Genomic DNA, 15,224 nt, shown 5'->3' on the forward strand with positions numbered 1-15,224 from the left:
TATCCTGTATTTTGGTAATATCTTCAAGCACACCAGCCCTGCCCCTGACTCCTAGGGTCGTCTTCAAGCCAGATTGGACACTAACACTGGCAGTGAATTAAAGCATTACAGCTAGATTGCCACAACATGCAGACAGATACACTTTCTGTCTCTAACCTTAAACTAACTGTCCAGTGAAAATCTCTCTTTTAAAAGTTAATATTCGGTTAACTCATACCAAAATAATGTTGTTGACTCATCTTATACTCATATTTGTGGCCAAAGCATAAATTGGAGAAAAAACACAGAGAAAACCCACCTCAAACTTGTATCTCAAGCAGACAGCTTCAGAAATACTTGCTATTTCCTCATAGAGGATGATGGCCAATCTACTCGCATGAATATTTTTTATGACCGGTATACACCCACACCATTCTGTTGTTGGGGTACGCCCACACTATTCCAACACAGAAAAGCTGCTTTTTAACATACTTAATTACCATTTTCTGGAAGGAAAACTATTTGACTCATATTATAATTATTTATTGGTCATATTTCATAGATCTCTGGAAACACTGGACAGTTACTTTAAGCAAGTGGGGGGATTGACTGGAGGGGTAGTTGGGGGGAAATGTAGGCCAAAACAAGGCAACCCGTTAAATAGGCCACCATCAGCAGCCATCTTGAATAATGCATATCCAGACAGCTGCAGCTGTGGCAGTGACTTGATTATCAGTCATGTATTATTGAACCACTACATGTTTGTGAATGAATGAACTGTACTAGCTGTACTACTCTGTACAGTAGTAGTAGTAGTAGAGGATTGTTAACACTTTCACGCCTTCTTTCAAAAATACCAACAAGGTCTGTTCTCATCAAATTCTTAAGTGACTGTTTTATTAAATGGATAGTTCACCCAAATTACTAAATCACATTTTAGTTTCCTTGCCCTGAAAGCAGGTTTTGGTCAAGGAGAACAGCAATCCATGCTTTGGTTTTGTTTACCTGGCTGCTGTCACCAAATGCTAACTTTAGCATCTTTGTCCAAAAACCAAGTCAATATCACCAATATATATATATATTTTTAATCATCTTCAATGGTAGCGTTAAACAGGTTGAGAATCATTACACTATTAACAAACCTACCAATGGCTGTGCAAATTATCTCTAAACTGGAAGTGAAGTGCTAGAGGGGGAACTGCATGTGTCGGGGAGGCAGAATGTGACACTACTACTCACCCTGTTAAAGCGCTTGGCCTGGAAGAGGTGTCCGTTGACTCGGTAGAGCTTCCTCCATCTTCTGGCCCCGCGGCGGTAGATCGATTCTAGGAGAGAGAGGAAACGGTTGTACAGTAGCTGCATGGCAGGGAGCGAGAGAGGGATGGAGAGGTGGAGAGAGGGATGGAGAGGTGGAGAGAGGGATGGAGAGGTGGAGAGAGGGATGGAGAGGTGGAGAGAGGGATGGAGAGGTGGAGAGAGGGATGGAGAGGTGGAGAGAGGGATGGAGAGGTGGAGAGAGGGATGGAGAGGTGGAGAGAGGGATGGAGAGGTGGAGAGAGGGATGGAGAGGTGGAGAGAGGGATGGAGAGGTGGAGAGAGGGATGGAGAGGTGGAGAGAGGGATGGAGAGGTGGAGAGAGGGATGGAGAGGTGGAGAGAGGGATGGAGAGGTGGAGAGAGGGATGGAGAGGTGGAGAGAGGGATGGAGAAGGTAGAGGTGGATGGAGCAGTGCAAAGTCCTCCAAAATCACACAGGGGCGAGTGAGTAGTCATACAAAGAGAGACACGCATGCTCACACACATTCTCTCAGTGCTTCCCTCCCTCCCTCCCTTTCTCTCCATCCTACCCTCCCTCTCTCCCACACAATCTCTCCCCCCGCCGTCCTCTGTTGAACCTTCTCAACCTTCCTTCCTTCCTTCCTTCCTTCCTTCCTTCCTTCCTTCCTCCCTCCCTTCCTTCCTCCCTCTCTCTCCTTCGTCCCTCTGTACCTCCATTTCATTCTGTCCCTCCTCTCTCCCTTGAGGTCCTGGTCTTATTAATTTCTCAGTAATGTCTTGAATCCTGATGGGAATGTAAAGGTGCAGGCTGCTATTTATACCTTCTGAGCTGTCTATTAATACACTGTATAATACTGCATAATAAACAACACTGTATCAACAGACTTAGCACAAGGATTTAGCACTATGTAGCAAACGTCTCAGAGTAGGAGTGCTGATCTATGATCAGTTTAGATGTTTAGATCATAATGAATGAGATTAGACAGACAAAGGGGACCTGACCAGCACTTCTACTCTGACATGCTTTGTGAATATGGACCCAATGTGTTTTATCAAGGATCCTAATGATAGGTGTACTATTTTTATTTCCAAAACGAAATACACCTGCCAGATTATTATCAGTGATATATATACAAAACATAATATAAGACTAAGTGGTATTTGTTCCGCATAATATTATTAATAGATCCAAGTATTGTACTAAAAAGGAAATTCATAGAGTGAATCATGCTCCCTTCTTCAATCTCCTTAAACAAATATCAGGCAAATTAATGAAATAATATGCTTCACAGAAATATGATAAATCTTAAAATGTCAATATCAAATGCAAATATTTTTGCTCATTGACAACCATGAGATGATAAGATGATTAAAACGCATATAAATAGATATGATCAAATATTTTATGAAATGCAATGTTCTGTACTGTCGGTACAACTCAACAACAGTTCACTAAACTGCCGAGCTGAGGAGAATAGCTAATTCAGCTATAAATTATGATGATAATGATGTCAGACGTAATGATGATGTCAAATATGATTCACTGTGACACTCATTTCCAGCAACAGGATGTTGTTACATGAAATTGACAGTTTGCATGTGTTGACAGTTTCCCTGAAGTCATATCCCAGCATGAGTTGAATTGGGTATACTAATCTGTTTGGGGGAATCATACTAATACGGGTGTTGAACAAGCACACTCTTTCTTTCTCTCCCTCTCACACACTTCCTCTGGGCTCTCTCCTCCCTCTCACTCACACACGAACAAGCGCTCTCTCTCTCTCTCTCTCTCTCTTCTCTGTGTCTCTGTCTCTGTCTCTGTCTCTGTCTCTGTCTCTCTCTCTCTCTCTCTCTCTCTCTCTCTGTTCTCTCTCTCTCTCTCTCTCTCTCTCTCTCTCTCTCTCTCTCTCTCTCTCTCTCTCTCTCTCTCTCTCTCTCTCTCAAACAACACGCTTTCTCCCTCCCTCCCTCCCTCCCTCCCACACACACACACACACACAAAAAGCACACTTTCTCCCTCTCTCCCTCCCTCCCTCCCTCTCTCTACTCGTCTAGTCTCACCATGCATCCTTACTGGTTCACTGGTCTGGTGGATGGGTGCGGCAGACAGCATCCTCCGCTCCCTTTGCCTCTGTTGCCATGGCAACCCCAACCTCGCCAGATGCCAGCTGTGGTTAGCGTACCATGTCTACGAATAAAAAGTCAATCTGAAAGCAAATCGCCCCTAAAACAACTCATATGCCTACATAATACTAAATTGTAATTATTTTTGCACTATGGCCTATTTATCGCCTTACCTCCATAACTTACTACATTTGCACACACTGTATATAGATTTTCTATTGTGTTTTTGACTACGTTTTTTTTGTTTATCCCATATGTAACTTTGTGTTGTTGTTGTTTTTATCGCACTGCTTTGCTTTATCTTGGCCAGGTCGCAGTTGTAAATGAGAACTTGTTCTCAACTGGCTTACCTGGTTAAATAAAAAAAATAAAAAAATGACATCATGAGCTGTGGTTGCCCAAACTGTGAGATTTGGATGCCTTATACAGTGGGGAAAAAAAGTATTTAGTCAGCCACCAATTGTGCAAGTTCTCCCACTTAAAAAGATGAGAGAGGCCTGTAATTTTCATCATAGGTACACGTCAACTATGACAGACAAATTGAGAAAAGAAAATCCAGAAAATCACATTGTAGGATTTTTTATGAATTTATTTGCAAATTATGGTGGAAAATAAGTATTTGGTCACCTAAAAACAAGCAAGATTTCTGGCTCTCACAGACCTGTAACTTCTTCTTTAAGAGGCTCCTCTGTCCTCCACTCGTTACCTGTATTAATGGCACCTGTTTGATCTTGTTATCAGTATAAAAGACACCTGTCCACAACCTCAAACAGTCACACTCCAAACTCCACTATGGCCAAGACCAAAGAGCTGCCAAAGGACACCAGAAACAAAATTGTAGACCTGCACCAGGCTGGGAAGACTGAATCTGCAATAGCTTGGTTTGAATAAATCAACTGTGGGAGCAATTATTAGGAAATGGAAGACATACAAGACCACTGATAATCTCCCTCGATCTGGGGCTCCACGCAAGATCTCACCCCGTGGGGTCAAAATGATCACAAGAACGGTGAGCAAAAATCCCAGAACCACACGGGGGGACCTAGTGAATGACCTGCAGAGAGCTGGGACCAAAGTAACAAAGCCTACCATCAGTAACACACTACGCCGCCAGGGACTCAAATCCTGCAGTGCCAGACATGTCCCCCTGCTTAAGCCAGTACATGTCCAGGCCCGTCTGAAGTTTGCTAGAGTGCATTTGGATGATCCAGAAGAGGATTGGGAGAATGTCATATGGTCAGATGAAACCAAAATAGAACTTTTTGGTAAAAACTCAACTCGTCGTGTTTGGAGGACAAAGAATGCTGAGTTGCATCCAAAGAACACCATACCTACTGTGAAAGCATGGGGGTGGAAACATCATGCTTTGGGGCTGTTTTTCTGCAAAGGGACCAGGACGACTGATCCGTGTAAAGGAAAGAATGAATGGGGCCATGTATCGTGAGATTTTGAGTGAAAACCTCCTTCCATCAGCAAGGGCATTGAAGATGAAACGTGGCTGGGTCTTTCAGCATGACAATGATCCCAAACACACCGCCCGGGCAACGAAGGAGTGGCTTCGTAAGAAGCATTTCAAGGTCCTGGAGTGGCCTAGCCAGTCTCTAGATCTCAACCCCATAGAAAATCTTTGGAGGGAGTTGAAAGTCTGTGTTGCCCAGCGACAGCCCCAAAACATCACTACTCTAGAGGAGATCTGCATGGAGGAATGGGCCAAAATACCAGCAACAGTGTGTGAAAACCTTGTGAAGACTTACAGAAAACGTTTGACCTGTGTCATTGCCAACAAAGGGTATATAACAAAGTATTGAGAAACTTTTTTGTTATTGACCAAATACTTATTTTCCACCATAATTTGCAAATAAATTCATAAAAAATCCTACAATGTGATTTTCTGGATTTTTTTTCTAATTTTGTCTGTCATAGTTGACGTGTATCTATGATGAAAATTTTTAAGTGGGAGAACTTGCACAATTGGTGGCTGACTAAATACTTTTTTCCCCCACTGTATCTGGTTTATCTCCAGTTGGATGCAACCATTCAGTCAACCAGTCAGTTGGTCATTCAGTCAGTCAGCAAGCCAGTCAGTGGCTGTTTGAAATGTCATGTATTATTATTATTATTATTATTATTATTATTATGTACTTTGCCTTCCCTTGGTATCATTAATGGGAAACCCACACCATTTAAGCCTACATTTCTGTTTATGTATCTCTCTTTGTGTGTGTGGAAATGAGTGTCTCTCTCCCCATATGTTTATTATTGTCTATCTCACTATTGACAGTCGACTTTAGCCTTCACAGTCACCCACTGCTCCATTTCATGCAGGTATAGTGAATCACTGAAGTTTCTGTACAGCAACTCTGTATTCCTTCGGTGCCCCCTAACTACACTCTCTCAGCTTTGTCTCGCTCTGTCTCTCTGAGCAGCTAGCTACAGCCACGCATGCATAGCGAAGGGGATTAAAGCACGAGACGAGACACTTAAGGGCATTTGAACAACTGGATGAGGATTAAGGAGAGGAACAAATGACATAATGAAAGAGAGAAAACAACAAAAAAGACCTGGAATAGCTACATATCCCTGTCGCAGAGGTTCAATGTACTGTGGAGGGGGCTGCATCCGAAATGGCACCCTATTCCCTATATAATGCACTACTTTATCCAGGGCCTACGTCCGAAATGGCATCCTATTCCCTATATAGTTCACTACTTTTGATCAGAGCCCACGTTTTTTGAAATTGTACATGTTAGAATCACCTTTGGCAGTGATTACAGATGTGAGTATTTCTGGGTAAGTCTTGCACACCTGGATTGTACAATATTTTCCCATTGCTCTTTAAAATTCTTCAAGCTGTCACGTTGATTGTTGACCATCGCTAGACAGCCATATATTTTCAAGCCGATTTAGGTCACTCAGGAACATTCAATGTCATCTTGGTAAGCAACTCCAGTTTATATTTGGCCTCGTTTAGGTAATTGTCCTGCTGAAAGGTGAATTTGTCTCCAGGTGTCTGTTGGAAAGCAGACTGAACCAGGTTTTCCTCTAGGATGCTTAGCACTATTCAATTTATTTTCATCCTAAAAAACTCCATAGTCCTTGCTGATGACAAGCATACCCATAACATGATGCAGCCACCACCATGCTTGAAAATATGAAGAGTGGTAGTCAGTAATGTGTTGTGTTGGATTTTCCCCCAAACATAATGCTTTGTATTCAGGATGTAAAGTTAATTTCTTTGCCACATTTTTTACAGTTTTACTTTCGTGCCTTATGGCAAACAGGATGCATGTTTTGGAAAATGTGGTATTCTGTACAGGCTTCCTTCTTTTCACGCTGTCATTTAGGTTAGTATTGTGGAGTAACTACAATGTTGTTGATCCATCCCCAGTTTTCTCCTATCACAGCCATTAAACTCTAACTGTTTTAAAGTCACCATTGGCCTCATGGTGAAATCCCTGAGCGGTTTCCTTCCTCTCCGGCAACTGAGTTAGGAAGGACGCCTGTATCTTTGTAGTGACTGGGTGTATTGATACACCATCTGAAGTGTAATTAATAACTTCACCATGCTCAAAGGGACATTCAACGTCTGTTTTTTACCAATAAGTACCCTTCTTTGCGATGCATTGGAAAACCTCCCTGGTCTTTGTGATTGAATCTGTGTTTGAAATTCACTGCTCAACTGAGGGACCTTACAGATAATTGTATGTGTGTGGTACAGAAATTAGGTAGTCTTTCAAAAATGATGTTAAACACTATTATTGCATACAAAGGCAGTCCATGCAACTTATTGTGAGATTTGTTAAGCAAATCTTTACTCCTGAACTTATTTTGGCTTTCCATAACAACGGGGTTGAATACTTATTCACTCAAGACATTTCAGTTTTTAATTTTTAATTAATTTGTAAAATTTTCGAAAAACATAATTCCACTTTGACATTATGGGGCCAGTGTGTAGCGTGTAGTGTGTGGGCCAGTGACACAAAATGTAGAATAAGTCAAGGGGTGAATACTTTCTGAAGGCACTGTATATAGTGCACTACTTTTGACCAGGGCCCATAAAAAGGAATAGCGCACAATTTTGGACACATACATTTACATTTACATTTTAGTCATTTAGCAGACGCTCTTATCCAGAGCGACTTACAGTTAGTGAATACATATATATTTTTTTTATACTGGCCCCCCGTGGGAATCGAACCCACAACCCTGGCGTTACAAACGCCATGCTCTATCAACTGAGCTACATCCCTGCCGGCCATTCCCTCCCCTACCCTGGACGACGCTGTCGCGGCCGGCTGCGACAGAGCCTGGATTCGAACCAGGATCTCTAGTGGCACAGTTAGCACTGCGATGCAGTGCCTTAGACCACTGCGCCACTCAGGAGAAGGACACAACCAGGGCCTTTCTTCCAGATGTACTGTTTGGATGGTGTCTGTTGTGAACAGTTGTGGTCAGCCAACCAGACCTTGTCAGTTTAATGAATGTCTCTGATTATCTCGGTGCAATAATGTAGAGGCACACACTGCTAACAATAGCTATTTTCTCAACATCTGTCCTGTGTGTATAAAGGCTATGCAGACAGACCAGGCCAGACAGAGCGATAGATCCCTCTTTTTAGCGCCACTCCTCAGATTCTCTCTCCAATCCTGTTATAACTCCGGGGGGGTCGACGAGACAACATGCAACTGTGGAGAAGCAAACATTAGCCTATCATCTTCCCTCTATTCGAGGGTGCGTGTAGGCGTCGGCGAGTGAACTATCTGTCACATTACAGTTGGGCGGCGGTCACATGTCTGACACCAGTAGTTTGGCTGACTCAGGTCCTCTGACTCAGCTTGATATGGGCATAGGATCCCCCTCTAATCTCTCTCTCTCTGTCTCTCTCTCTGTCTCTCTTTAACCCCCTCTCTTTTTCTGACACTCTCTCTCAATTCAATTTCAATTTCAATTCAATTTAAGGAGCTTTATTGGTATGGGAAACATATGTTTACATTGCCAAAGCAAGTGAAATAGATAATAAACAAAAGTGAAATAAACAATAAAAAATGTAACATTACCTCCCTCTCTCTCTCTGGTAAACTGCAGTAGGCCTACTTGACTCTATGTGAGTCTCATGATGCAATGCCATAAAATGTTACAATCTGTTGAAGAGTTGTTGAGGGATGCAGGTGGTAAAGGAATATGGGGCTTGTCTGGCTCAACTGGCTACATGTACAGTGGGGTCTGAAATTATTGACACTCTTGATAAAGATGATCAAAAATAACTGTATAAAATAAATAATTCAAATACTGAGCTGTATTGTGTGCTAATTTTTATTTTATATTTTATATAATACAATTGCTCAGAGAAAGATATTTTGTATAACAAGTAATTTAAAAAAGTATCAAAAAAGGTAAGGGTCAAAATTATTGACAAAAAGATTCTTATAAATAAGTTTAGTATTTGGTCACATTCCTAGCACGCAATGACTACATTAAGCTTGTGACTCTACAAACTTGTTGGATGCATTTGCAGTTATTTTTAGTTGTATTTCTGATTATTTTGTGCCCAATTGAAATTAATGGTAAATAATGTATTGTGTCATTTTCACTGGCTTAGCACCCCCCACACCCCCCGCAAGGCGGGGGGCCCACAAGCTTTGGGGGGCGGTGGTCGCCCCAGTGATCAGACCCCCCAAATAGCACGTCATAAGTCATTTTCTCTTTTTTTTATGACAGGAAATTATAACATTTTCTCTCAGCCTCATGGGAAAATGTTTGTAGAGTCACAAGCTTGATGTAATCATTGCGTGCTAGGGATATGGGACCAAATACTAAACTTTTGACTACTTTATTCATAAGAATCTTTAGGAGTGTCAATAATTTTGACCGCTAGCATTTTGAGAAAAAAAAGTAATTGTATTAGTATAAAAATATATAATTTCCCTTTTGTTTTGAGCATACAATATAGCTTAGTATTTGAATTATTTATTTTACACAGTCATTATTGCTAATCTTTATTACATTTTAGTCATTTAGCAGACGCTCTTATCCAGAGCGACTTACAGGAGCAATTAGGGTTAAGTGCCTCACTCAAGGGCACATCGACAGATTTTCACCTAGTCGGCTCGGGGATTAGAACCAGTGACCTTTCGGTTACTGGCACAACGCTCTTAACCACTAAGCTACCTGCCACCCCGACGGGTGTCAATAATTTCGGACCCTTCAAGCGAGAAGGTTTTTCCCACATCAGCAAAACCAGAAGCCATGACACTGCACAATTGGGAGCAGTGACTAGTATGTAAAGTACCTTCAGAAAGTATTCTTACCCTTTGTCTTATTCTACATTTTCTTGTGTTACAGCTTGAATTTAAAATGGATTAAAAAATAAATACAATCTCACCCATCTACACACAATACCCCATAATGACAAAGTGAAAACACGTTTTAAAGACATTTTTGCAAATGTATTGAAAAAGAAATACAGAAATATCTGATTTACTTATAGTAAATATTCAACCCCCTGAGACAATACATGTTAGAATCACCTTTGGCAACGATTAGAGCTCTGAGTCTTTCTGGATAAGTATCGAAGAGCTTTCCACACCTGGATTGTGCAACATTTGCCCATTATTCTTGAAAAAATTATTCAAGCTCTGTCAAATTGGTTGTTGATCATAGGTGCATTTTGACAATCATTTCATTAATTTCAACCTTACAACCAGCCTGCTGGAGTGACAGTACTTGTGACCTCGCGCAGCCTTAGGGGCCTGCATCAACAGTAACACTTGTCTAAAGGATGAGGGTGGACGGTGTGAACACAACAAACAAGACTCGAGTCACGGAGAGTGTCGTTGGTGCCGGCTGACATTACTCCGCGCCTATAGCATTAAGCAGGTAAACTAGGAAGTTCATGAGTTTGTTATGGCTGTCAGAAAGGTTCACTACTGCATATTCCGTGTCATGACTTGCCCTCATGGGTTGAGGATCAAAGATGCCGGCTAGGCAAAGGTTTGAACACCCCTTTCCTGGGGGCCAGTTTTATGACCAGTCGTAAATTCCTTACAGAAACGTTATTTTCCGTGCCATGCAGTATTGGGAGAGGGAATTTCCCTGTGGAACAAAGGAAGTCTTCCCGCCAAGACTCCAACATCCAAAAGTGGATAATGAAACAATATTCCTACTTCAAAGAATGTGGGAAATGGTCGGTGGGGACTTCGTTACTATGTTGTGATGTCATTAAAGACGGTGGAACAACATAACTGTATCTCTGGGGGTGTACACTTCCCAGTTATGAGGTTTACGTCTAATTGTTTTGTCAAATGAATGATTAAGTATAATAATACTTTTGTGAAGATAACAATGTGATTTTAGCATTCTAGATGAGATGATTGTTTTCCATATTGATTTGTTCTCAGTCAGTGGCCATGCCCAGATGAGCACAAACATGATGAAACACCCCCTTTTCTACTCAAGTATAAAACCCCTCGTGACGAAATTCACCTCAGACCAAGTATACTACGGTATAAGCCGGATGTTGCAAATGGTTGAATTTCTACAAGACCAGCAGACGTGCAGCGTGAGCTAAACGTTACAAAATGGTTAAACTCTACAGACCAGCCGACATGCAGCGCGAGCTGAATATGGCAAAATGGTGAAACTCTGAAACTCTCAACCTCTACATGAAGAAGACGACAACGCACTAGACCTTAACATTACAAGTCTGCAGCTGGCATGTATAGTCATCTAGAAAACGTTCACTAAAGACACGAGTTGGGAAGGACAATCCCTCTCAGACAACCCTTGGTACATCTGAAGTATCTATCTAACAGATAAACTCTACAAACTACTGGGTACGCTGAAGTATCCATTCTAACCACCACTACGACCAGAAACTCTACCAAGGACATTGGGATCTCTGGTGGGCAAAACAGAGTCCTACATCATCAACTCAACTATCGAGGACAGCTATACGTAAATACATGTTATGTTGCATACATAACATACATACATACATGTTGCATAGCGGCACAGGTCCTAATCCAGGCACTTGTCATCTCCCGTCTGGATTACTGCAACTCGCTGTTGGCTGGGCTCCCTGCCTGTGCCATTAAACCCCTACAACTCATCCAGAACGCTGCAGCCCGTCTGGTGTTCAACCTTCCCAAGTCCTCTCACGTCACCCCGCTCCTCCGCACACTCCACTGGCTTCCAGTTGAAGCTCGCATCTGCTACAAGACCATGGTGCTTGCCTACGGAGCTGTGAGGGGAACGGCACCTCCTTACCTTCAGGCTCTGATCAGTCCCTACACCCAAACGAGGGCATTGCGTTCTTCCACCTCTGGGCTGCTGGACCCCCTACCTCTGCGGAAGCACAGTTCCCGCTCAGCCCAGTCAAAACTGTTCGCTGCTCTGGCACCCCAATGGTGGAACAAGCTCCCTCACAACGCCAGGACAGCGGAGTCACTGACCACCTTCCGGAGATACTTGAAACCCTACCTCTTTAAGGAATACCTGGGATAGTATAAAAGTAATCCTTCTACCCCCCCAACCCCCTACCCCACCCCCACAAAATAAAAATAAAAAATAAATACATGTTTAATTAAATAAATAAACAAAAAATATAAATATATATATATATATATATAAAACAAATGAAAATTACAAATACTCAAAAAATATACAAATTAGAAAAAAAATAATAAAAAATAATTGTAAAGTGGTTGTCCCACTGGCTATCATAAGGTGAATGCACCAATTTGTCTGGATAAGAGCGTCTGCTAAATGACGTAAATGTAAATGTAAATTTCTAATCCGAATGAGCGGGTGCTAAACATTTGTATTTCCGTGAACGTAGTTTCCAAAGTATCAACAATAGTTTGAATCTCTGTCTCTCCCTTACAAGCATTCATGCTATTGTTAATCTAGTCCAATAGGGACCTGTTTTCATTGTATTATGTAGTAATCAATAACCTGTGTGTGCATGTGTGTGTGTGTGTTTGTATTGTGTTATTATTTAGTTAGTAAATAAATAATTAAGCCAATTTGTGTTTTGCTGATTCATCAATAAGGTTAGGGTTCTTGCAGGTTCAAGGATTATGCAACGTTCAGAATGAGACTGATAAGAGGTAATTATTGAACATTATTTATATATGTCTAAGAGTTTAATTCGGGAGATGGTAACTCGTTAAACAACTTCTTCCGTGGTGTCCCAAATTCCTAATGAGTTAATTGTTACATGATTAATTTAATCGAGTGACAATTAAGCATAGTTAGTTGATACGATAAATAACAGTCATACATTAAAGTAAGTCACGTCACGACATCTGCATATGGTGTCCTGTATGCACAAGGACACGGCTAACATAGGAGCTACATATGGGGCGTCGGGAAAACAGTCGGTTTTTTACCTGCTACATTGGATGCGTAACTTTTTGCCGGCTTGAGCAGAGTCACCCTATTGCTGTCCAGCGGGGGCTGTGCGGCAAAATCTTGAAAATAGTGGAGCCGGCATGCTTCCACCCAGATTTCATTTAAATGAATAAGAGCATCTCAGTCTGCAAAAGTGATTCGTCTAGCGTAGCAGGCCAGTAAGAAGGTGTCTGTATGCAGAGGGTCACCCGGTGATGAGACAGCAGAGGAGCTGGGTGATGTGAATTGTCTTTGTCGATCATTAGTGAGGTCATTTCTGATCATTCTTCGGCAATGTCAGAAAGAATAGAATGCCTGAGTCATTCGATAGTACGAGTAACGCTATCATTATTAGGGATTCAATTATATTGTCTTACTGAATTTAAGTGGGCTTATGAGTGGGCCTGCTGGATTCTGTCTCGACTACATTTGTTTTCTGAATGTTGATTATCTTTTAATCTTTGCTGTGGCGAAGGGAATTTTCCATAATCATCCTCTTGCGTGACCGTCTGATTACATTAGCCACAGTTAGCTAGCCGCGCTAGTCAATAAAAAAAGGTTTAAAACTCAGAGGATCACACACACACTTCCTCTGGGCTAACAGACATGCTCCTCCGAGACACAGACAGACTAGTGTTGCATCGCCCCATTTTCAACAGCCCAGTGAGGAAGATGTGCAAGGAGAGAGACAAAGAGGGAGAGAGGAGACAAACATGGAGAGAAAGAGGAAGAGAGAGCGTTGGTGTGGTAGAGAAAAAACAGAGATAAGCCAGACCAGTAAAAAAGTACAGCACCTGCACAAGTGTATGGCAGTGGGAAGAATCCAGCCATGTTGGAAGAGTTGTTTTACCCAGGCCATGTAGGTCTAAAGGTGTTCATATGCTCTACTAGAGGTGGTGGCAGTTGTTCCAGTGGCTCGAAGACATATACAGGGGCTAGACTCACTTCCAGACATTGTTCCTGATCCCACAAGAAGGAAGATGATAAACTCTACAAAAAACCCTCCCTCCCTCAAGTCACCTTCAAAGAGTGCACTCAAAGATGTTGGGGCTTTCCACATGTGGGTCAGTTACAAAAACAGTATAATTTAAGAAATTAGAGTGGCCTTTTTGAATAGCCAATAAAAACTCAAAACTAATAATAGGCAACTAGCTAGTATCTCACAATAAAATGATATCTGTTCTTAAAGTAGACGGACTACACAGCATGCTACAGAATACACATTTCAACGAGTGCCCAGCCCATATACTATACAGCCCATACTTGTAAGCTCAAGTGTTTCCGGGAACTGTCCCCATTTGAACCTCTTCATGGGAGACATCAGAGAGTATTATTTAAAGTACGGATATTATATGCCATGTAGAGATAGAGAATAGAAGTAGTGTATCCAATAGCCCCAAAGCCACTCAGACACATTTAGCCCTCCATGTTATAGCGTGACAAAGTATGTTCTTAATTTAACGGTTGTTTAATTAATTTAAACTTCACTATCTGTGTGGAAGATACAGAAGTAGAGAGGTTAGCAGTAAACTTTGAAAAGAAAAGCCACATTTATCTTGTCTGACCGGTTGTCTTTCAGGGCTGTGGCGATTTCAGCATGCCCTAAGGGGACAGTGAGTGGGATATCCTGAACTGCAGTCAACACACTGCTATGAGCCAATGAGTCAGCAGCTCTAAGATGCTGTTGCTAAGACGACACCATGGCAACGTAATTCCATCCATCTGTCCCAACATCCCCATATGGACCCACTGAAAAAAAGTACTATACAAATTAAATACGATTGATTGATTGTAAGTTAATCATAGAATCATAGCCTGGTCCCAGAACTGTTTGTGCCAACTCCTTTTGACTCATTGTCACACCAAACCTGTTTGGCATGACAATTCCATAAGGAGTTGGCAAGAGAGCAGAAACAGACAGGCACCCATTCTAATAGAATCAGCAACTTTAGCAACCCAAAACAATTTTTTTATGCTGTGACTATGGCTTCACTGGCAGATGACGTATTACAAATCAAATCACATTTTATTTGTCACATGCGCCGAATACCGTGAAATGCATACTTACAAGCCCTTAACCAACAATGCAGTTCAAGAAATTGAGTTAAGAAAATATTTAATAAAGTAAAAAACAATATATATATATATATATATATATATATATATATATATATATATATATATATATATATATATATATATATATATATATATATATATATATATATATATATATTTAAAAGTTACAACGGAAAATGAAAACAATAATTTCCTTTTGGAAAAGTTCAGGTAGCCCCCTCCCTGTTTCAATCAATTTTCTTCCGTTTGGTGCCTAATGTTGAATGTGAACTACCATGACACCTTCGCACACTCATCATCAAAATTTCATCCTCCATCTCCACTTCCTTTGATGAAGGGAATCTAAGGGCTCCTGGTCTGCAGGCTTGAAGGCAC

The 15,224-nt window shown here is 41.4% G+C and overlaps 1 protein-coding gene across 2 annotated transcripts in view; it reads right to left on the reverse strand.

Annotated features, from left to right (window-relative positions):
- prkcz (protein kinase C, zeta) overlaps positions 1 to 15,224 on the reverse strand; it is a 159,069-nt gene that overhangs the window by 65,070 nt on the left and 78,775 nt on the right. For both annotated transcript variants that reach the window (XM_041856855.2, XM_041856856.2), the window contains one exon: positions 1,219 to 1,304. In XM_041856855.2, coding sequence (XP_041712789.1) covers positions 1,219 to 1,304 — 86 coding nt within the window. The remainder of the gene's footprint in view (positions 1 to 1,218; positions 1,305 to 15,224) is intronic.

This window comes from Coregonus clupeaformis, chromosome 30 (genome assembly GCF_020615455.1).
Source record: "Coregonus clupeaformis isolate EN_2021a chromosome 30, ASM2061545v1, whole genome shotgun sequence".
In the NCBI taxonomy this organism is placed as follows: domain Eukaryota; kingdom Metazoa; phylum Chordata; class Actinopteri; order Salmoniformes; family Salmonidae; genus Coregonus; species Coregonus clupeaformis.